Genomic DNA, 22,374 nt, shown 5'->3' with positions numbered 1-22,374 from the left:
TTCATAAAACAAAATGAGAATTATTCTTGTTTTACAAGGGAAGCTGATACTAATATAAAATGCACTGTACTAACAAAAAAAAAAACATAAAAAAAATTAAAGTCCGTACCATTTCCGCGAAAAATGCACGCTTGATATTGTCTTATTTCTAAATCAGAATGACATCGAACCATAAATATTGTAAAAAAGATGTTTCGAAGAAAAAAATCATTTTTCTTGTGCAAAATAGAGGTAAAAACAGACCAGGGTCATACTCATATTAAAGGATAAATATGCACTCAGAAGAAAATAATTGCGATGTACAAATATATATAAAGTATATCAAATTGAAATAAATCAAAATCACATCGGACGAAGAATATTGTAGAAAAGAATGTTCGAAAAAACAATCATTTTCTTATGTAAAATATAGTAATTTAAAATACAGTCAAAGTCATTTACAGATCAAGGTCTTTCTTAAATTATTCAAAATGCCGGTGTGGCCATGTTTGAAATATTTCTCATGTCCGTTATATCAAAGATGTTGTTTTGTCCAAGAATTAATCAAATGCATAGAAAATTGAGTGTTGACAATTTCAGCAGTATACAACAAATTCGACTTTAGCGGTCGAATTGATTTAAAGGTAAATGGCTTTTTTATTTTTGAAATTTTGGTTTTATCATAAGTATTCCTCTACCTAATCTTTGAAAAAGTAAATAAATAAATTAAGGCAATTATAGCCAAATTTCTTACAGATTAATCTTATCAATATTTTAAATATATATAAAAAGGTGTTTGGATGTAATTGTACATATCAATTCGTATTATACTGTTAATCCTGAGACTTTTGTTAAAACACAGTCCATTATTTAGAAATTTGTAAAGAAAACGTCTTATTTTGTAAAGGGCACATTATGCCTCAGAAATCCATTTTAAAAATATAAAACATGCCTTGAATAATATTTTTATAATGGATTTAAAGGATATTTTATGTTTAAATACCGACGAAAGTACAGCTGAATTCACAGTTATGTGTCGTTAAGGTAGCAAAATGCAAACAATGTAGTATTTTGTTTTCTGTGGATGTTTCTTAATTCAAAATTGCCCCATTTGCTTGTTCAAATCTTAAATTATGCTTAATCCGATGCTTGGAGTGGGCGTGGTCGGTTACTTGCACCTTCCTTTCATGAACAGACTCAATTACACCGAGTCTGCAAAATTTTCAATTTTGAGGTGTTGGACTTTCTTAAGGGATTTGTTTTTCTCTATTCCAGACAAAATACACATTCACTTTCATTATAACAATTTCCAGCAAACAAAAGAAGCAAAGACAGTTTATCTCAATGACAATTAAGTAATTTTTGGAAACTGTGTTTTTCATCAAGACATTTCTTTTTTTTTAATTTGTTCTTTTTGTTCCATGGCAACCATTTGCAACGAATGAAGCAACATAAAAAAAATTGATAGAGCTTGAAGGAACGAGATGTCTGCAATATTTTATGTCCTTGTTAGAAAAATATAAACACAAGAAACATGGCAATGCCATGAAACCAGGTTTTCAATTATCACCATTGTAGATAAATATGTTGTATTTGAAATACAAATACAAGCAACAAACAATGTAACTATGTGCAATGTAAAACATGAATAATGTAGGAGGAATTGCCACTGAAGAAGTGTTCACTATAATATTATGTATAAGGAAAAAAATAAAGGGCCATAATTAGGTCAAAAACTATCCAATCACAAAACCCCGACAATATGTGCCAGGGTGCTTGATGACAAAGCTTCTGTGAAAGTTTGAACAAAATCCGTTGAGAAATGTAGGACGAGTTCAGCACAGAAGAATTTGTTCACTATAATTATATTGATAATTCTGTATAATGAAAAACAAGTTACAAAGTAGACATGAAATAATATATCATATCTTTTTTAAATTACCTCCAAAGATGATATGACCTTTGACTGCCAAATCAAGTTAAAATCATGTAAACAGGATTTTCAATGTTAATGTCACTGTGACCTTGACCTTGGAGCCAGCCATGCGGAACATGCGTTCTGCACGTCATCTTGATGCGGTAAACATTTGTCTGAAGTTTCATCAAAATTCTTCAAAGGGTTGAAGAGTTACAGAGCGGACAGGATTTTCAATGTTAATGTCACTGTGACCTTGACCTTGGAGCCAGCCATGCGGAACATGCGTTCTGCACGTCATCTTGATGTGGTAAACATTTGTCTGAAGTTTCATCAAAATTCTTCAAAGGGTTGAAGAGTTACAGAGCGGACACAATTTCGTTTGACGCCCGAAGTTAAAATCATGTAAACAGGATTTTCAATGTTAATGTCACTGTGACCTTGACCTTGGAGCCAGCCATGCGGAACATGCGTTCTGCACGTCATCTTGATGTGGTAAACATTTGTCTGAAGTTTCATCAAAATTCTTCAAAGGGTTGAAGAGTTACAGAGCGGACAGGATTTTCAATGTTAATGTCACTGTGACCTTGACCTTGGAGCCAGCCATGCGGAACATGCGTTCTGCACGTCATCTTGATGTGGTAAACATTTGTCTGAAGTTTCATCAAAATTCTTCAAAGGGTTGAAGAGTTACAGAGCGGACACAATTTCGTTTGACGCCCGAAGTTAAAATCATGTAAACAGGATTTTCAATGTTAATGTCACTGTGACCTTGACCTTGGAGCCAGCCATGCGGAACATGCGTTCTGCACGTCATCTTGATGTGGTAAACATTTGTCTGAAGTTTCATCAAAATTCTTCAAAAGGTTGAAGAGTTACAGAGCGGACAGGATTTTCAATGTTAATGTCACTGTGACCTTGACCTTGGAGCCAGCCATGCGGAACATGCGTTCTGCACGTCATCTTGATGTGGTAAACATTTGTCTGAAGTTTCATCAAAATTCTTCAAAGGGTTGAAGAGTTACAGAGCGGACACAATTTCGTTTGACGCCCGCCCGCCCATCCGCCCATCCGCCCATCCGCCCGCCATACCCCAATCTAATAACCAGGATTTTCAAAATTGAAAACCTGGTTAAAAAGACGGACATAAGACGATGAATTATCCATGTATGTATATATCGCATGTAATTACCATTCGGTGAGCATGCAATAATAGAATTGCAGATTTGGTTTGTTTTTTATGAAAAAAAAATGAAGACAAGCAAATTCGTTGAATTTATATCCCCCGCCGAGTACTGGTTATTATTGACACAACAACTGAAGACATAAGGCTTTATTTATATATTAATCATGGCATAAACAGTAATATTCTTTGAACTTGATAAATATTCAGGGCAATAACAGAGCCATAACTTTGTGTTAAATAGTAAAATCTGGAAATGCCAATGAGATGTATGCATACTACATAACTAATCAAGGGCCATAAATCTGAGTTATAAGTATCTGACTGGAACAAGGCGACTATATGCACATCTCCTCTTAGTATCCCATAAAGTTTCATTGAATTCCAGCCAGTAGTAGCAGAGAAGTAGCGAGAAAAATATTTTTCTATATGGATACTGCATAACTAATCAAGGGCCATAACTCTGAGTTAAAGTGTCTGACCGAAACAAGCCGACGATATGCGCATCTCCTCTTGGTATTGAAGGTTCCCATAAAGTTTCGTTGAATTCCAGCCAGTAGTTGCAGAGAAGTAGTGCGGAAACGATTTTCACTCTATATGCATACTACATAACTAATCAAGGGCCATAACTCTGAGTTAAAGTGTCTGACTAGAACAAGCTGACGATATGCGCATCTCCTCTTGGTATTGATGATTCACATTAAGTTTCGTTGAATTCCAGCCAATAGTTGCAGAGAAGTAGTGCGGAAACGATTTTTACTCTATATGTATACTACATAACTAATCAAGGGCCATAACTCTGAGTTAAAGTGTCTGACCAGAACAAGCCGACGATATGCGCATCTCCTCTTGATATTGATGATTCCCATAAAGTTTCGTTGAATTCCAGCCAGTAGTTGCAGAGAACTACTCCGGAAACGATTTTTACTCCATATGCATATTGCATAACTAATCAAGGGCCATAACTCTGAGTTAAAGTGTCTGACCCGAACAAGCCGACGATATGCGCATTTCCTCTTGGTATTGAAGGTTCCCATAAAGTTTCGTTGAATTCCAGCGAAGTAGCGCGGAAACGATTTTTACTCCATATGCATACTGCATAACTAATCAAGGGCAATAACTCTGAGTTAAAGGGTCGGACCGGAACAAGCCGACGATATGCGCATCTCCTCTTGATATTGATGATTCCCATAAAGTTTCGTTGAATTCCAGCCAGTAGTTGCAGAGAACTACTCCGGAAACGAAATTCGGACGGACGGATGGACGGACGGACGGACAACGCCAAAACTATATCCCCCTCCCGATTCCATCGGCGGGGGATAACTAGCCGGGTTATATCAGTATTCACTTATAAAGTACATGTATTTTGTGATAAATTATCTAAAATTGCAAAAACACAATTTTTAATGGCAGATAATTAAAAAAAAAATTCTCCGGGATTTTTTTTTATGAGGTGTTTTAACTTTGAGTGCAATTTTCAAATATGCACTAGTTTAAATTTTCCTTCTTGGTCTTTGTAAAAATTACAGTACTATTAAAAATGACTTTAAGATTAAAAATTGAACTCTTAACTTACCGGTGTCTGGTTTGAAGTCCATACTTGTCGATGTGCCATCTCTGAATTTGTGTCATCGACATACATTTCAGTAGCATTTTTATCCACGTTTCTTGTGCCATTGTATTCGAATATTTCTGAAAGTCATATTTTTGATAAAATGAATAAAAGTCAAAAACATGTTCAGTTGTCTTATTTGGAAACAAGAGCAGTTATGCAAGTGACGAATGCCTCCGAAAAGATATCTTAAGCATGCAGGCATTATGGAAAGAAAAGAGAATGAAAAATACTTATTTCTTAATATTGTTCTTGTGAAATGAAGTGCTATTTATAGCAAACTTAACACCTTAGGACAAGGGTCTTGGATGCGACCAATCATCTTGGTGTTGTAGAAATTCATGCCAAGTTATTTCAAATTCTTCAATGCATGACAAAGTTACAGTTTGGAAACAAATGTGTACTTTCAAACTTTTCTTATGGGCATAAGTACCTTCAAACTATTAGAGTGACCTTGGGTCTTACAGGTTATCCTGATGTGGTAGACATTTGTGCCAAGTTATTTTAAAACTCTTCAATGCATGACAAAGTTATAGTCCGGACACGAATGTGTATTATTATAATATCTAATTGTGAAAGTGTGAACCTTCAAAATATAATAGTGACCTCGACCTATGAAGAAGGGACGTCGTTCTTGGACGCAACACAGCATTGTCATGTGAGAGACATTTTTGCCAAGTTATTTCAAAATCCTTAAGTTACAGTCTGGACATGATTGTTGTGTAATTGGGTACGCATAGATGGACGGACGGACAGACGGACATGAGCCTTAGCCGCGACACACCGGTTTGATGTGGTAGACATTTGTGCAAAGTTTAAAATCCTTCCATGCATGACAAAGTTTCAGTCCGGATATGAATGTGTATCTAAAAACTAAGTACCTTCAAACTTTAAGTGTGACCTTGACCTTTGAGGTAGAGACATGGGTCTTGGACGCATTATGTTGTTTTGATGTGGTAGACATTTTTGCCTTTTTATTTTAAATGCATGACAAAGTTACAGTCCGGACACGAATGTCTGTACCTATTTACTCTAATTGTGATAAAGTGAACTTCAAAATAGAAGTGTGACCATGACCTTTTAGGTAGGGACGTGATTCTGAACGCAACACATTGTCTTGACGTGGTGGACATTTTTGCCTTGTTATTAAACAAGAGGGCCATGATGGCCCTAGATCGCTCACCTGACTTATCAAAATCATCCAAACAATTACCTAGACAAGCATTCTGACCAAGTCTCATGGCAGGTGAGCCAAAAATGTGACCACTACAGTGTTAACAAGGATTATCCATATTTGAGCAGTGCGACCTAGTTTTTTACCCAGGTGACACATATTCAAACTTGACCTAGAAATCATCAAAACAAAACAAACTTTCAGACCAATTTCCAGGATACTTGGATCAAAACAGTAGCAACTAGAGTGTTAACAAGATTTTTCTATTTTTAGCTCCGGTGACCTAGTTCCACATGCGATTTCAAACTCATCCAAGCAATTACCTAGACAAGCATCCTGACCAAGTTTGATGATAATTGAGTCGAAAATGTGACCACTAGAATGTTAACAAGGTTTTTCCATATTTGGGCGGTGTGACCTAGTTTTTCATCCAAGATGACCCATGTTCGAACTTGACTTAGAAATCATCAAAACAAACTTTCAGACCAATTAACAGAATATTTGGATCACAACAGTAGCCACTAGAGTGTTAACAAGATTTTTCTATTTTTAGCTCCGGTGACCTACTTTTTCATCCGAGATGACCCATGTTCAATTTATTCCCAGGAATGACCTTGACAAGTTTCCTGACCAAGTTTGATGACAATTGAGTCAAAATTGTGACCACTAGAGTGTTAACAAGGTTTTTCTATTTTTAGTTCCGGTGACCTACTTTTTCATCCGAGATGACCCATGTTCGTACTCATCCGAGCTATCACCTAGACAAGCATCTTGACCAAGTTTGATGATGATTGATGCAAAAATGTGACCCTAGAGTGTTAACAAGGTTTTTCTATTTTTAGCTCCGGTGACCTACTTTTTCATCCGAGATGACCCATGTTCGAACTCATCCGAGCTATCAACTAGAGAAGCATCCTTACCAAGTTTGATGATGATTGGGTCAAAAATGTGACCACTAGAGTGTTCACAAGGTTTTTCTATTTTTAGCTCCTGTGACCTAGTTTTTGATCAGAGATGACCCATGTTCGAACTCATCCAAGCAATTGACTAGACAAGCATTCTGACCAAGTTTGATGATGATTGGTTCAAAAATGTGACCGCTAGAGTGTTCACAAGGTTTTTCTATTTATAGCTCCTGTGACCTAGATTTTCATCGGAGATGACCCATGTTCGAACTCATCCAAGCAATTGACTAAACAAGCATCCTGACAAAGTTTGATGATAATTGGTTCAAAAATGTGACCGCTAGAGTGTTCACAAGCAATTGTGGACGTACGACGGACGATGGACATTCACCGATCCTAAAAGCTCACCCTGAGCAAGCTCAGGTGAGCTAAAAGTCATTCGATGCATGACAAAGTTACATTTCGGACACAAATGTGTGTACCTATAAACTCTAATTGTTACAAAATGAAACTTCAAAATGTTAGTGTGACTTTAACCTTTGAGGTAGGGTTGTGATTCTTGGACGCAACACATCGTCTTGATGTGGTAAGCATTTATACTTAGTCATTCTAAAATCCTTCAATGCATGCGAAAGTTTCAGTCCGGACACAATAGAAGTGGGGACACACAGACAGACAGACGGACGGAAGTTCTAATGGGGCAGTAATAATGTGGCTATTATATTGTTCTCTCTATTGTTCTTTTTAGCCACACAAAAGAAAATAGCCACATAAAAGCATTACGGAATGAATGACATCAAAAGAAGAAACAGATAAAGTCTATAAAATACAACCACGGAAAGTGCAACAAGGATTATAAGGAGAAAATTCAAAAATCAAGCACGGCAGCGGAAATGAATTTTAGACAGCACACATTCCCTCTCTAGTTGATATCACAATGTGATATGTTAATGAAACATTCAATACATTTCAGGTTATTACCTTGACAAAATTATTAAAGTTTCATACAGGTAAATCAGTCAAACACTAAGTTATGTAGAGTTATTGTTCCTTAGTGGTGGTGGTGTTTGTAGCTTTCACTCCGGAGCACGGCAGTAGGCCAAACTGAATTTACCAGAGCACATATAAGCAATGCATCGTTCCTGGGAAGTGTTTTAAGTCGTTTACCAGTAGCAGTTGTCTTAAGGAACTTATAACTTCTGTACATGACAGAGCAGAGGTACAGTGCGAATGACCGTAGTAAAAAATTCAAGATCAATTGCAACAAAAGTGATCTGCACCGTTCGGTTTGGATTCAGAGTCCAACGCTATGCCTTTTGAGCTAACCGGACAGAGCTAATTGTTTTTGAACACTGCACTTGCATTACCTAGTTTTCGTAACCGTGCGTAGTTTCAGTAAAATCATTAAGAGATTTGGAAGTTATACTCCGGACGGGATTATCAAATACTTTAAGCATCAAAAAGGGCGATAATTCGAAAATTAAATAATGTAGAAGTATGTTTTTTGTACACTGCACTCCCAGCACTGTGCGAAGCTTTCATCAAATTCCTTCAATATTTTTCAAAATATTCTCCGATCAAGCATTATAAAATATTAATATGGGAGATACTGTGAAAACTAAGTATTGTAGATTATGGTTCTTTGACATTTTAATTACTCTCTTGTCTCTACTGTTTGTAGTTCAATGAGCATTTTGAACTTTAGGGAGATTATATAGAAAAAACAAGGTAGAGTTATGCTTCTCTAAAATTTCACTTCATCACAATGGACTCTATCACTATTCATTCGAAGTATAAATGATATTCCTGCCCAAGTTATACTCCGGACATGAGTGTGACGAACGGACAGTGACGGATGAAGGGAGGAAGGAAGACCACACGTATTGAAAGAGGTATGTCCGCGAACAGCATACTCTTCTTTTCTCAGTGCTACATAGTTTGAAAAAAGGAAAGACGAAAATTCAAGTTATTTTTAACAGAACATTTTAAATTGCTTTTAGGAAATATACATTGATTAAAAGGTTATCAAGACATTCAGAGTCAAACAAGAGGGTTATAGTGGCCCAAGATCGCTTACCTTAGATACGTTGCAAATAATCAGAAATAACGATACATAAGGGTTTTTTGTTTTTGTTTTTTCTCTTGTTTTTTTATTGTTGTTTTTTGCCCTTACTGCATTTTTTTTAAATATTTGTATACAACTGCTAGGAATTATTAAATTCAAAATACCAAAGCTCTCTCTCAGATACGTTATTGCAGATAATAAGACAAAAATGTACTTTACCGATCAAATCGGTGTTTGAGGGCGTGGGAGATGTTGCACTATTTCATTATCCCTCATGTACATACTCAAATCAAAGCGATTTCTGCAATTTTCGTGTAATTTGGTTGTAATTAATGCTTCCGAGGGATCACACTTTTTTCAGATTTTGATTCTATGTCAGCCCTTATTAACTAAGTTACTTCAAGACTGCACCCTTTTTACTCTTGAGGCATGATTGAAAATAATCAAATCAAAGCTCTGGACTTATAGTTCGTACATGTAAACTAAAAAGTGTTTCATGTGGATTTAGCCGAAGAAGCCCAAGTGGCGGTGCCTATCAATAAACTACGGGCTTGATTTATATAGCTTCTTTAGAGGACTACAAGGTGTTTCTACATGCAAAACATCTTAACAATTAGCATTGTTATTCTAAGAAGAGGAATTTTAAGAAATTTGTACTTTACATACTATGTTAACTACATGACCCTCAAACCAGGCTTATTTTGACCAAAGGGCTATAATTTATATGAATTTTGTAGAAGTCAACAAAGAAATGCTACATACCACAATTCGTACACATGGCATTGTAGTACATGTTGGGATAGTTAACATGTTGACGAAGTATCAAGTTAAACATTCTGAGAAAATGACCCTCAATAAAAAAGATTAAAAAATAAATAAGTAACAAAGAATTATCTGCAAATTATGATGATTAACATGTAAACAAAGTTTGAAGTGAAAAGCATTGACAGTTTCTGAGAAAAATACCTTCACAAACATGTTTGCCAGTGCCGATGAGATCATAATTATTTTGCTGTCGAAAAGTGGAGCTCCAAATATATGAATATATATCATTAAGATCATTATATACAAATAGATAAAACAGCGTTCGATATTTTTTTAATTTAATCTTACAAAACAATAAGGCACAGAATCTCATTAGATCTATAAAACTTTGCGTAATGTCCGGGTATTATCCTTTAGAATACCGAGGCATATATGTGTACAAAAATCGAAATATGTAAAGAACAAGATTAACAAAAATATTTAAAATACAGTTGACATTGTCATTTTTAACGCAATTAACATACCTTCCATTCTCGAAACATCGCCTATCGTCAGGATATCAGGTACGATATCTACTGAAATAGATTCTTTGATTTCTCTTGAAATCTTGTCAGAGATGTCAATTAAGCTTTTTTCAGATGATGCATCTCCAGCAACAGACAAAACGTGCTGAATTCCTTCAATCGAGGAGCATTGAATCTGTAGACTAACACCTTTATTTGGTTTTGTTTCTCTAGAGTCTGAAACTAAAAAAAATATAAACTATGTATTATTAATATATCAAACGAATGCATTTTGTAAGTTTTGAAATTGTCAGTGTTTAAAAGTTTCGGACTTGTTCTTCAAAATTAAAACATCACACCGACTTCATTTACGTGTATTTAACTCTTGATTTACAACATGATTTACGACTCTGTTTCTTAATCAGAGTAGTATGGAATATTTCATTAATACATTTATTTGAAAGTAATGTTATCAATACATGTATATTCTATGTTTAAATGAAAACAAATTGATTTCACCTTTGAAGGTTAGGTTGAAAGAGCTGAACGACCATTTGCAATGACAACAATGTCATTTGTATGACTTATTTATGTTTTTTTCTATTTGAAAACATAGTTATATTTACATAATGATTTTTTATAAATCAAATAAATCCAAGTGAAAATCGTATATCTATACTTATTAACTAACAAACTAAAATTTCATTATTTTGAAGCGAAGGACTTTTATTGATCATGGGACAGTATACAGTAGAGGCTTATGTCAGGCCATAACTTTTTAGAATACCGGTTTTTGTTATTAAGCAATGATATAAATATATGAAGAAGAATAAAAAAGATTTGGGAGAGGAGGGGTGTTTACTATCAGGTGAACATTTTAATTAATTCACTTTAATCAAATCACAGAGTCTTTGTCATCAGTAGGATGAGTCTTTATAATATCAGTAAGATGAAGACGGCATGTAATAGTCATAACTATTTTGCATGGCTTTTGATTACCGTTTAACATTTTTCAAGTACCAGGAGGACCTTGAACTTGGTGTAATTAAGTAATAATGTGTGTTAATGAAATTTCGTGCAGATAAGGGCACATGATATACAGATATCATTTCGAATAGCCAAATTCTATTATTTCTTTTATTTATTGATTGTTTAGCCGTCTTTATACCTTAATATCACTATAAATATAATTTTGCTGGTGCAAATTGTATGGAAGAGTCAATTATACGCTGATAGAGAAGCATTAATTCATTTTTCTGATCATCCGTCCTCTGGTACACCCGATACACTTTTTTCCAAAAGAAGCGAACAAAAATCCCAGCAAAATAGTCTTATCTCTTTAGTTTGAGTACTTACGAATCTATACTGACAAAAATAGTTTCGTTTGTTTGTTAAACAAATGTTGACCTCCATTTTTCGTATGCATTGCCAAATAAGTTGCCTGATAGAGTTGACGTAACATTGTTTGAGTGCGGTTGTAATATATTGGCCATTCCAACAGGTGCGTATTTCAGAGGTCAAAAATTTAAAGGTTTCAATCTGATAATTTGAACTAGACACCCAGCCTAATTCACACTAAACATTTATGATCTTTATGTAAAGAAGGCCAAGGTAATTGTCAATGTTTTTATGCAAGAAATTATCTGGCTAAACGTGATGTCTGACGCCTTGCTGAATACTCCAAAGTTTAGAATTCTGTATGAATAGTAACTTGATATTTTTAAAAATTTTGTCATAGCGTTGACCATTCGTGTTACTTTAGATAATGACCAACTCAGTTTTCAGATTCCTCCATTTTCCTACCCTGTCTGGCTTTTTGAAAACGTTGACCCGTCCCTACACAGTCCAGATTTAGATTGCAAGTAAAACGTAAATGATGTTGCGTCCATAGCAGTGTTGCAGTCGAATAACGTGCTGTTTTAAATGTGTACGCCATATTATCTTGAAGTGATGGTTGCAGGCAAAACAAATGATAACTTATGTAACGTTGTTGCACGTGCCCGAACGCCTTTGGCGATCTCCTACAGACAGTATCTGTGTTGAAAATATAACACCCAATGCTGTACACGTGCAAAGCACTTTTATCGCTAAGTGTTGAAATTCATAGTTCATTTTAAAACTAGCGATTGCAAAGTCGTCAACACTTATTAAAATATGACAATACTTTTCACCAATAATCATACCGACAACACATATATTCACGTGAATAATGTATAAAGTTTTCATTACGGGTGAAATATTGTTTTAACCATAATGGTGACTTGTCACACTGCCACAGTTTTTGAGGCGAAAATAAACTGGGTTTAATCCTTAAACTTGTTGCATGATTTTAAATGCACATGTCCAGCTTTTATATTGGCCGGTTACCGAGACGAAAACGAGCAGTATAGATCCTGGTCAGACTAATGGCTTGGCATTACACGTAGCAAAGACTTATCAATCAATCCCGGTTACAGCAGGCTAATTTTCAACCTTCTGCGTGTCCCTGCACTGTTGTTAAGCTGTTGAACAAAAATAGCGGGCGATATGGTATGGTTTTATATGGTCACTGTATGGTAGATCACTTAACAACGTTAAATCATCCTATTTAGCCAGGACAGAACTTGTTTCGGGGGTGGGGGCTGATAATCCAAAGCCTTGAGAGGATTACTTGTCGGAATTCCAGTCACTGGTGCAGAATGTTTAAAATTGTATCTCTTGGGTAATGCGTATTCGATACTTAAAATGATTATATCACTAAAAAGACATATAATAAAAGGTTAACTTTAAAAACTTTAAAAGTTAGCAAAATAATGTAATAAAAGTTTAGTTTGATAAAGAATGAACATGGACGGCGTTGATAAGTGCAATATACCTCTCAAATAAACATTTAATTTGGCAGAATTTATAACTGATAAATGATGAGTTTTTTAATATAATAACAACCTCAGATGTGTTCGTATGACGGTGATCATGTTATCGTCAACGCAAAGCGTTCATGTCATTAAATTATCTAAAAATCAGAAGCAAATACCAGAAAATAATATACTAAATATCCCTTTTAGGAAGAAAAAAGTGTACAAGTTTAATAATTTAATTAATATAGGTATTTATTATTTATATGTCTCTCGTAGAAAAAAGTGTTTCATTTTAATTATAAAGTTATTATCGGTATTAATTGGCTAAATTATGCCAAATTTATTATTAACTTTAAGCTTAATAAAATAAACACTAGACGGTAAAAGTATTTTATATTTGACAAGACCATCCAGTTTGCATGTACCTTTTAGAAAATTTAGGCAATCTTTGTACACAGGCTCTCATTTTGGTAAATTTTATGGATATTTTGAACAAGGCATTCAAGTAGGAAAATGGTAAAACAACTATTTAAAATGTGTGGGGTAGGGTAACATTTTTATACATATTTCAAGCATTTTGAGTAGAAACAAAAATAGCATAACATGGTTTTGACATTGATGCATACATATTTTTACAGTATTTTATATAATAGTTAAAATAAATATTAAATAATGGCGGAGTCAAGAAAATGGAGGACAAATTTTTCTGCAAATGAACTTGAGGTACTTGCGAGAGAGGAAACTGAGAGCAAATCACTTCTTTTCAGCATGTTTTCTAAAATCATCACGAGTGAAAAGAAAACAAAAAAAAATGGTCCAGATAATAGCAAAAGTAAATTCTGTTTCAACCTGCGACAGAAGCTGCACAGAAGTAAGAAGAGTGACGTGTGATATATGGCATTATCATGAACAACAAATAATTTCTTATTAAACCCTTAAAATGAAGAAAACGACAATTTTTTACTGTTTGCAACGACGCGGGGGTAACATACGCACGTAAAAAAAATGACGTCAGACGTTCAACGGCTGCGCAAAAACGTAATTCAAGTTTATTGTCATCATTGCGGTGTAATTTTTAGTTGGTATTTGAAGCGAGAAATATGCCAACCAAAAACAACAATTACTTATTATGTAAATTAACAACTTAACTGAATTAGGTATGCCAGAGGTTCGTCAAAGCTACTTCAGTCATAGCGTGAGTGATGGCCTGTGAGTGATATCTCAGTTTTCACTAGTTAGCATTAAAAAGATAGAGCATATTTGTTAATTGTGAGCAAATATGCTATAATACTGGTATCGAAGCAGTATCCGTCGGGACCGCCTCCGTGGTCGAGAGGTTAGAGTCAGGCTTTCAAGTGGCCAATAACAAAAAAGTAGGGATAAAAGTAGGAATTTTTTTGTAAAAAAGTAGGGAAAAGTAGGGATTTTCAGAGCCTAAAAGTAGGGAAAGTAGGACTCTCTACTCACCTTTTTTCCAAAGTTGATGCAAAAACAAATACAGACCCTTATCAACTAATATCCATGGCATTTTCTTCATTTAGGAAACCAGTCACCAGTGTCTCAATAGGGATTCCACAACAGGATGAATCTGGACATGAACCTGGAATTGGTATTTTTTTATTAGATCAAATTCCAAATAATAACAGAAAACTATAAACAATGAATATGTCTGAACACAGACTATTAGCAACATTAAAACATTAAGTAAGCATGTTTTTTGAACACAGACTAGAAACAGGAAATGTTTAAAACCTTGTTTAAGATAGCATGGTTGTTACAAAATACAAACAAGAAAAATGTTATGTGCCAAAACATGGTTTTAGCTAGCATAATATGTGAAACACAGACTAGAACAAGGATAGGTGTTAAAACATGATTTTTTTAACTAGCATTATAACACACTAGAAAATGAAAAGGAATAAATGTAAAAAAAAGCAAAGGTTTACTAGCATCCTAGATATGCATGGAGTTTACATGGGCATAGAAAATAGATACTTGTAACAACCAAAAGTAAATTTTAAGATATATACACAAGCAGTTAGTATGCAAAGTTAGTACATGCGAAACTGACAAATCAAAGCAAGAGTTTACGCTTCATAATGTATTTAATTGCAAAACTATAGATAATAGTATAGTAAAGCCTGCTACCAAATAAATAGATGCACCCAACTACAGAGAAAAGCATATACATTAACATGCATTGTCCATGTGGCATTGTGAAGTTAATTTTTATAAATTAATGGACCTGAAATAATAAATTGTTAGTAAAATGGAATTTAAAAAGAAACTTAATGACACTTAATTACGAGAAATGTAAGTAGGTCTCAGATAAATGAGTATTTATGCCATATTATATATACATATTTAAAGATAGAGAGCAAAAACTTTGGATGTAACAACAATCTCTCACATCTTTAATGGTTATTACACTGAAAGCCTAAACACACAGTTAGTTATTCTTAAATTATCTGTTATAAGATAAAGATTCCTAATCCCCTACCATATTAAAGCTATCAAATTCTATCTAATTAAAGCATACATGTTTTTCAGAAACACTCACTACATTTTTCCAGTATCTTTCATTCAATGAAAATTCAAGACAAAATGATCACAGTGAGCAACTTCAATACTTGCCAATATGCCAAACATTGCCTAAAATCTATATATGCTCAAAGATGTTGGGTGTATTGTCCCTTAGCATAAGTATCATTGGGAAACAATTGAGAAGCTAGTCTGTGTACAAAAACATATTATAATTTTGAAATGAAACAATTGAGAAGCTAGTCTGTGCACAAAAACATATTATAATTTTGAAATGAAACAATTGAGAAGCTAGTCTGTGCACAAAAACATATTATAATTTTGAAATAAAACAATTGAGAAGCTAGTCTGTGTACAAAAACATATTATAATTTTGAAATGAAACAATGAGAAGCTAGTCTGTGCACAAAAAACATATTATAATTTTGAAATGAAACAATTGAGAAGCTAGTCTGTGTACAAAAACATATTATAATTTTGAAATGAAACAATTGAGAAAGCTAGTCTGTGCACACAAAAACATAAAAATTTTGAAATAAAACAATTGAGAAGCTAGTCTGGTACAAAAACATATTATAATTTGAAATGAAACAATTGAGAAGCTAGTCTGTGCACAAAAACATATTATAATTTTGAAATAAAACAATTGAGAGCTAGTCTGTGTACAAAAACATATTATAATTTTGAAATAAAACAATTGAGAAGCTAGTCTGTGTACAAAAACATATTATAATTTTGAAATGAAACAATTGAGAAGCTATCTGTGCACAAAAACATATTATAATTTTGAAATGAAACAATTGAGAAGCTAGTCTGTGTACAAAAACATATTATAATTTTGAAATGAAACAATTGAGAAGCTAGTCTGTGTACAAAAACATATTATAATTTTTGAAATGAAAACAATTCAGAAGCTAGTCTGTGCACAAAAACATATTATAATTTTGAAATGAAACAATTGAGAAGCTAGTCTGTGCACAAAACATATTATAATTTGAAATAAAACAATTGAGAAGCTAGTCTGTGTACAAAAACATATTATAATTTTGAAATGAAACAATTGAGAAGCTAGTCTGTGCACAAAAAAACATATTATAATTTTGAAATGAAACAATTGAGAAGCTAGTCTGTGTACAAAAACATATATAATTTTGAAATGAAACAATTGAGAAGCTAGTCTGTGCACAAAAACATATATAATTTTTGAAATGAAACAATTGAGAAGCTAGTCTGTGCACAAAAACATATTATAATTTTGAAATAAAACATTGAGAAGCTAGTCTGTGCACAAAAACATATTATAATTTTGAAATAAAACAATTGAGAAGCTAGTCTGTGTACAAAAACATATTATAATTTTGAAATGAAACAATTGAGAAGCTAGTCTGTGTACAAAAACATATTATAATTTTGAAATGAAACAATTGAGAAGCTAGTCTGTGCACAAAAACATATTATAATTTTGAAATGAAACAATTGAGAAGCTAGTCTGTGTACAAAAACATATTATAATTTTGAAATGAAACAATTGAGAAGCTAGTCTGTGTACAAAAACATATTATAATTTTGAAATGAAACAATTCAGAAGCTAGTCTGTGTACAAAAACATAAAAAATAATTGAACACTAAGTAATATTTCTTTATAAGCAAACTCACCTAAAGTCGCTGATTCTGCCATGTCAGCTCCAACCATCCTCATCATGGAACCCCTCTTGCACCACTGATGACCTGTACTTCCATCAACTTTTTCCTACAATTAAACTAGCATCTGATTCTTATTTAATTTGAGATAAAGATTATATCAAAATCAATCTACTACTTATACTGGTTTTTTAATCAATTATCCTCGAGCTTTTTTCTTTAAAAAGTAGGGATAGTAGGGCATTTCAAAAAAAAAAGTAGGGAAAAGTAGGGGTCAAACAAAAAAAGTAGGGAAAAGTAGGAAAAATAGGAAAAGTAGGGCCCGCTTGAAAGCCTGTAGAGTCGATGACTTCTAATCCAGTTACCTCTCTGGCGAGGGTTCGATCCCCGGGAGATGCTTTGGCAGTTTAGCGCGGAGGAAGGTAGTCAAGTACTGGTGTAACTCTCCAGGAACGATGGTTAGGAAACTACCCGCCTGTATGACTGAAATACTGTTGGAAAAAGGCGTAAAATGACACAAACAAACAAACAAACAAAAGTATCCGTCAGCTAGTAGTATCCGACAATAGGGTTATTTTCGTTTATCGCAACTCTTCAAAATTGAAGGTACGGCTTTTTTCAGAACGCTATCATCAAAGGAAACGCTCGACTGAATTTCTTCTATCAGAGGTAAACATTAGATATATCTTACCTTTAGATTTTACAATCAGGTGTGTTTACATTTTTCGCATGGGGGATTTTACGTGCTACTAATGCGCATGCGCAAAGGATAACTCTATTAGGCCCTAATAAGAAATTTTTTCCCCCCTTTGCCGGCGAAAAACAGACGACTTTTCAAAAGTCGCCAAAAATCATTAAAATCTATAATAATCAATCAATATAAGCTAAAACTTTGTATTTTGTCGTTTTTGACCAACAGAACTGAAAAATGAAAGCGAAAAAGGCATAAAATAGGAAAACCGCTGCTCAATTTTTCTAACCAAGGGAGACAACTCTGTATATCATTGTCTGTACTTGACACAGTAGGTTGTTTCCCGTAAAGAAGGCTATTTTTATTCTGGGGCACCATATGGGGTGTTTATGATGTTTAACAAAAATAAATTATAAAATAAAAACGGAGTCAATTTGAATTTTGTCATGCCGATTTTACACCATATGTTAAAAAGTCATTTATTCTTTTTTTGTAGATGCCAAAAAATACAATGATGACGATCTTATGCAAGCCGTGTCGGCTGTTAAAAGAAAACAATTATCAATATCTAAGGCTGCACGAGAATTTAATGCGCCAAGAACAACCGTGCATGACCATGTGAAAAATCCGGATGTTAGGACGAAAAAGGGCCCAGAAAAGCAACTCACAAAAGAGGAGACGGATGGATTGGTAAATTTTGTATTGTACATGGCTGGACAGGGGTTTCCTCTTACAAGAAGGATGGTGAGATGCTATGTCCAGGAAATTGTGAAACGTTCAGGTATGTAATTTCAAATCTAGTTGTTTGAACATTAACATATTCCTACATTCAGGTGGAACTAAATATGTCCCCAATTAGAATGATCAAACTAACTCTTTCTTTTCTCATAACAATTTCAGTTGCTATAGTGTCTCACACATATCAAATCAAATTATCATTTCAATGAAATATATATGTAAATAATTTTAAGGACTAATGGAATCTTAATATAAACATAACATAATTTTCTTTATGAAAATCCGAGATATTCACGAATTCGAAAACCTAGCTAAACGCCGTTTTCCGGTACATTCTGTACATAGCTCTGGGGAATTCACCTAGTGGAGTGTAATAGCGAACTCGAATATTTTGGCCTTCTTTTAAAAATTAAATTGAAATGAAACAGTTTTTCCTTTATAAGAAAATAATCAAATATCATTGTAAGAATAATTCCATACAAAAAATAAAGTAAATGCACAAGTTTACGCAGAAAATAACCTTATTTATTATGGAAGATTCCACTACGTCTGTTTTAATTTTATTGATTTTCATAATAAACAATTTATTTTTTGAAAAATTTGCAATAGATATTAAAGGAATATTGATAATTTTCAAATACATCAATTTTTTCACCTTAAACGGTAAAATAATGATAGAAAAATAGAAATATCATGTAACTTTGTTATGTACTTCATTTGGTGTAATTCCCCAGAGCTAAATCCGTAACGTACCGGAAAACGGTGTTAAGTTGGTTTTCGAAAAGGTCAATAGCCATATAGTCAAAGTAAAGTTTTTAATGTTTCATTACAGGACGCAGTTCGCTCTTCAACTTGAGTAAAGGTCCAAGTGACGAGTGGTTCAGGAAACTGATTGCTGATTATCCGCAGCTTGCGTTTCGGAAGCCCGAGAGCCGGAACAGAGGCAGAAACAGGATGTCCAATAAGACGGTTGCTAGTGATTTTTTCAAATTTTGGTCAGATATGTTGGAAAAGCATAACGTCATGGACAAACCATCCTAGGTGTGTTGAGAGATAGCAAAACTTACTTTTGAAACAGAATATTCTTTATAAAGATACCCTTTGTAAATCGTATGCACTGGACAGCAAATCCGAGTAAAGTTTTAACAAAGTGTTAGACATAAATACTATGAAATCAAAAAAAAGTATATATTCAGCTCTAGTATGCGTTTTCTTTTAATTAGATCCGTTTACAAAGAAATGTTTGTTTTCTCCAGCTTTTGCCGACTATTCTGACTATTCTATATCCGTTTTGGGCAGCTTATTTAATTAAAATATTAAAATAATACCGACTAAACTTAATATATTGTAAAGAAGTATTTAAGAGACTTAGTGGATTTAAATCAACGTACTGCAATCACGTTTATCCTATTGTAAAAATAAATATTTATTTAAGGTGTATAACTGTGATGAGGCGGGGTGGTCGGGCAAAGAGTGTGCAAGAGAGAGGGTTATAGGGCCAAAGTCTGGTCATGAATTTCGACAGAATAACATGACAAATGACCATGTAACTGCCCATTTGTGTGTGTCAGCCGATGGGAGTTTCATACCTACCATGATCATATTTAAAGGTGGTTTCCCGCACCGGAACTACAAAGATGGTCTACCAGGTAATATATCTTTAACAATTTATATCTAAAATTACATGTGAAACATGTGGGCAGTTTATTGGACAAAACCCACTAGTGAAAAGAGGTGTGGTTCCTGCCTCTTTGGCCGATATATTGGTACCACCACCTGCGAAACCAATGCCTTAAAAAAGAGACCCAGCAAGGCTGTGACAAGTGCTCGAGTTCTATCTGGAGATGAAATGCTTGAAATATTAAAGGTAACTTTTAAATCAAATATTATATTTACCAATACAGATTTATAGTAAATGATGTGTTGAATTTTGTTAAATTCCAGTCATCTTTTATAACAGTGTATTATAATTATGTTGTTTAAATCTCATGTTTTTTATATTCTTATAAATTTAAGACCCACGCATTTTAGTTTTATAATGAAAATGTAATTAGTTTGACTTTTCAAATTTCCAATAATTGCAGGGACGTGAAGATGCAGAAGTGAAAAGACTGGAGGAGAAGAAGCAGAGAGAAGAAGATAGGGAGATGAAGCGGAAACAGAAGATAGCTGAAGATCACGGTGATAGGGCGATTACCACAACTTTTCCGCGCAACGTCAAAATATCATCCTTCTGACCGAGACACCGTATATTTCTGGACAAAATATTAATGGCGGGATAAACAAATTCCAGGTAATAGCTTACAAAATATCTTACTGCTGGACCTTGCAAGATTATTCCAATTGTTTAAGTATTCCATCGAATTTTTGAGACAATTTATTGTTAATTTAGCACAATACAATTCACAAAAAAACACATACTTCGAAGAAATAGTGTTTACAAAAGATCGTGTCTACCTCAACATGATACGTACTTGACACAAAAACATGTGTTATAACGACGATGTCTTTGTTCAATGACCTAACGAGCTCGTATATTTATTATGGCTAACCCTAAGTTCAAGTTCCATACAAAATTGTGTGTCTCTATTGTAAATTTCAGGGAATATTTGTTGAAAAAGGCCTACTGACCCGAATATTGGAGCACCGTACAACACTGAATTCAAACACCGCATTCTTTTTTCCGTTAGACCGATAAATACTGGAACCGTCTTCTTTTGAATTATACAATCTTCTTACAAATAGGTTTATAATAACTTTTATTTGATGAAAGTTTGATGAAAGATTGTTTACTTGCTGTTATGTTATGTTGCTGTTATATCATACGTTATGTTATGGAAAATTTCTGAAGGTCTGATCTGTGTTAAACTACCAGTTAGATAAGTGCAATAGTATCTATATATAGATAAGGATGTCTTTTCCTTTTCGAACTTATTCAAACTGATAAACCCCACATGGAAAGATTGAAGTTCTTGGCAGACTATACGTGTGGTCATCAAACAACATCGAGAAACAAAAGGAATGAACTATTTGTTAATGGGAATTTCTTATTGCATACTAATTTGATAAGTTGCAAAAGTCACAACACACATTTTCATGGTGTAGTTTTTGCAGGAACCCGGGCAAAATTCCATAATCTCTTCAGTCATCGTCTCCAATGTGCTTTTTAAACAATCTTTTGCGAAAAGTTTGACTTCATACTCTTTTTCTTATGTGGTGCGTTACGCATATCGTCCTGAAATACAGGGACGCGCTGATCCATTGGCGTACTGCTGATATCAGAAGACTTAGTTGGGCGCTCTCCAGTTGCTGCAGTAACTGCAGCTTTGCCAATTTCGCACGTTGCTTTGGCTTGTTCAGACATAGGTTTGAACGTCTTCTTTTTCTGTAAGCAAACATTAATATCAAAAATCAACGGTGCTAAAAAGACAGAAAAATGCAGTGATTTTAAGGAGGAATAATGCGGTGCCCTAATCTTATGATTGACAAAGTTGTGCGGTGCCTTAAAATACACACGTGGAAACATAAGAATCATACCAAATATACAAAAACGGGTTATTTATGTATTGTAACTTGTTCATACGACAATAATGTACATATTTATATTGTATTTTGACCAGTTATATGAACTGAACGAACTAGAAATACGTTATATTTCGTAATCAAAGCAAGATTTTTTTCAGTATACCCTAATTGTTTTCACTATCCTGACTTAATTAATGAAGCATTTTGCATGTAGTAAAGATAAATAAGTTTCAAATTAAATAGCACATTCGATGAAAAAGAAAAATGATGAGTTTACCTTGTTTGAGCAAATTATATGCT

General features: G+C 33.9%; 2 protein-coding genes and 1 long non-coding RNA gene across 4 annotated transcripts in view; 1 reads left to right on the top strand and 2 right to left on the bottom strand.

The window, feature by feature from the left end:
* Positions 1-22,374, bottom strand: part of LOC132744967 (uncharacterized) — a 41,946-nt gene that overhangs the window by 5,121 nt on the left and 14,451 nt on the right. For both annotated transcript variants that reach the window (XM_060733776.1, XM_060733777.1), the window contains exons 6-7: positions 10,123-10,344; positions 4,654-4,769 (exon numbers count right to left, since the gene is read on the bottom strand). In XM_060733776.1, the coding sequence (XP_060589759.1) occupies positions 4,654-4,769; positions 10,123-10,344 (338 nt within the window). The remainder of the gene's footprint in view (positions 1-4,653; positions 4,770-10,122; positions 10,345-22,374) is intronic.
* On the bottom strand, positions 14,404-17,453 carry LOC132744966 (uncharacterized). Its single transcript, XR_009627773.1, has 2 exons — positions 17,136-17,453; positions 14,404-14,538 (listed from the first exon to the last, which is right to left on the bottom strand). It is a non-coding gene; the product is annotated as an uncharacterized LOC132744966 (long non-coding RNA).
* LOC132744964 (uncharacterized) lies at positions 18,186-19,826 on the top strand. Its single transcript, XM_060733775.1, has 2 exons — positions 18,186-18,592; positions 19,382-19,826. Exons 1-2 carry the CDS (start codon positions 18,337-18,339, stop codon positions 19,588-19,590), a joined length of 465 nt encoding a protein of 154 aa, XP_060589758.1. The 5' UTR covers positions 18,186-18,336; the 3' UTR covers positions 19,591-19,826.

This window comes from Ruditapes philippinarum, unplaced genomic scaffold (genome assembly GCF_026571515.1).
Source record: "Ruditapes philippinarum isolate M1 unplaced genomic scaffold, ASM2657151v2 ctg610_1_1_1_1, whole genome shotgun sequence".
NCBI lineage: Eukaryota > Metazoa > Mollusca > Bivalvia > Venerida > Veneridae > Ruditapes > Ruditapes philippinarum.
The sequence above is the reverse complement of the archived record's forward strand: the minus strand, read 5'-3'. Positions and strand labels throughout refer to the sequence as shown.

Excerpts from the sequence above, each read along its gene's own strand:
- LOC132744964 (XM_060733775.1), top strand. The coding sequence starts at position 18,337 with ATGCAAGCCGTGTCGGCTGTTAAAAGAAAACAATTATCAATATCTAAG. Across the intron at positions 18,593-19,381 it reads GGAAATTGTGAAACGTTCAG|GACGCAGTTCGCTCTTCAAC; the intron begins GTATGTAATTTC and ends GTTTCATTACAG.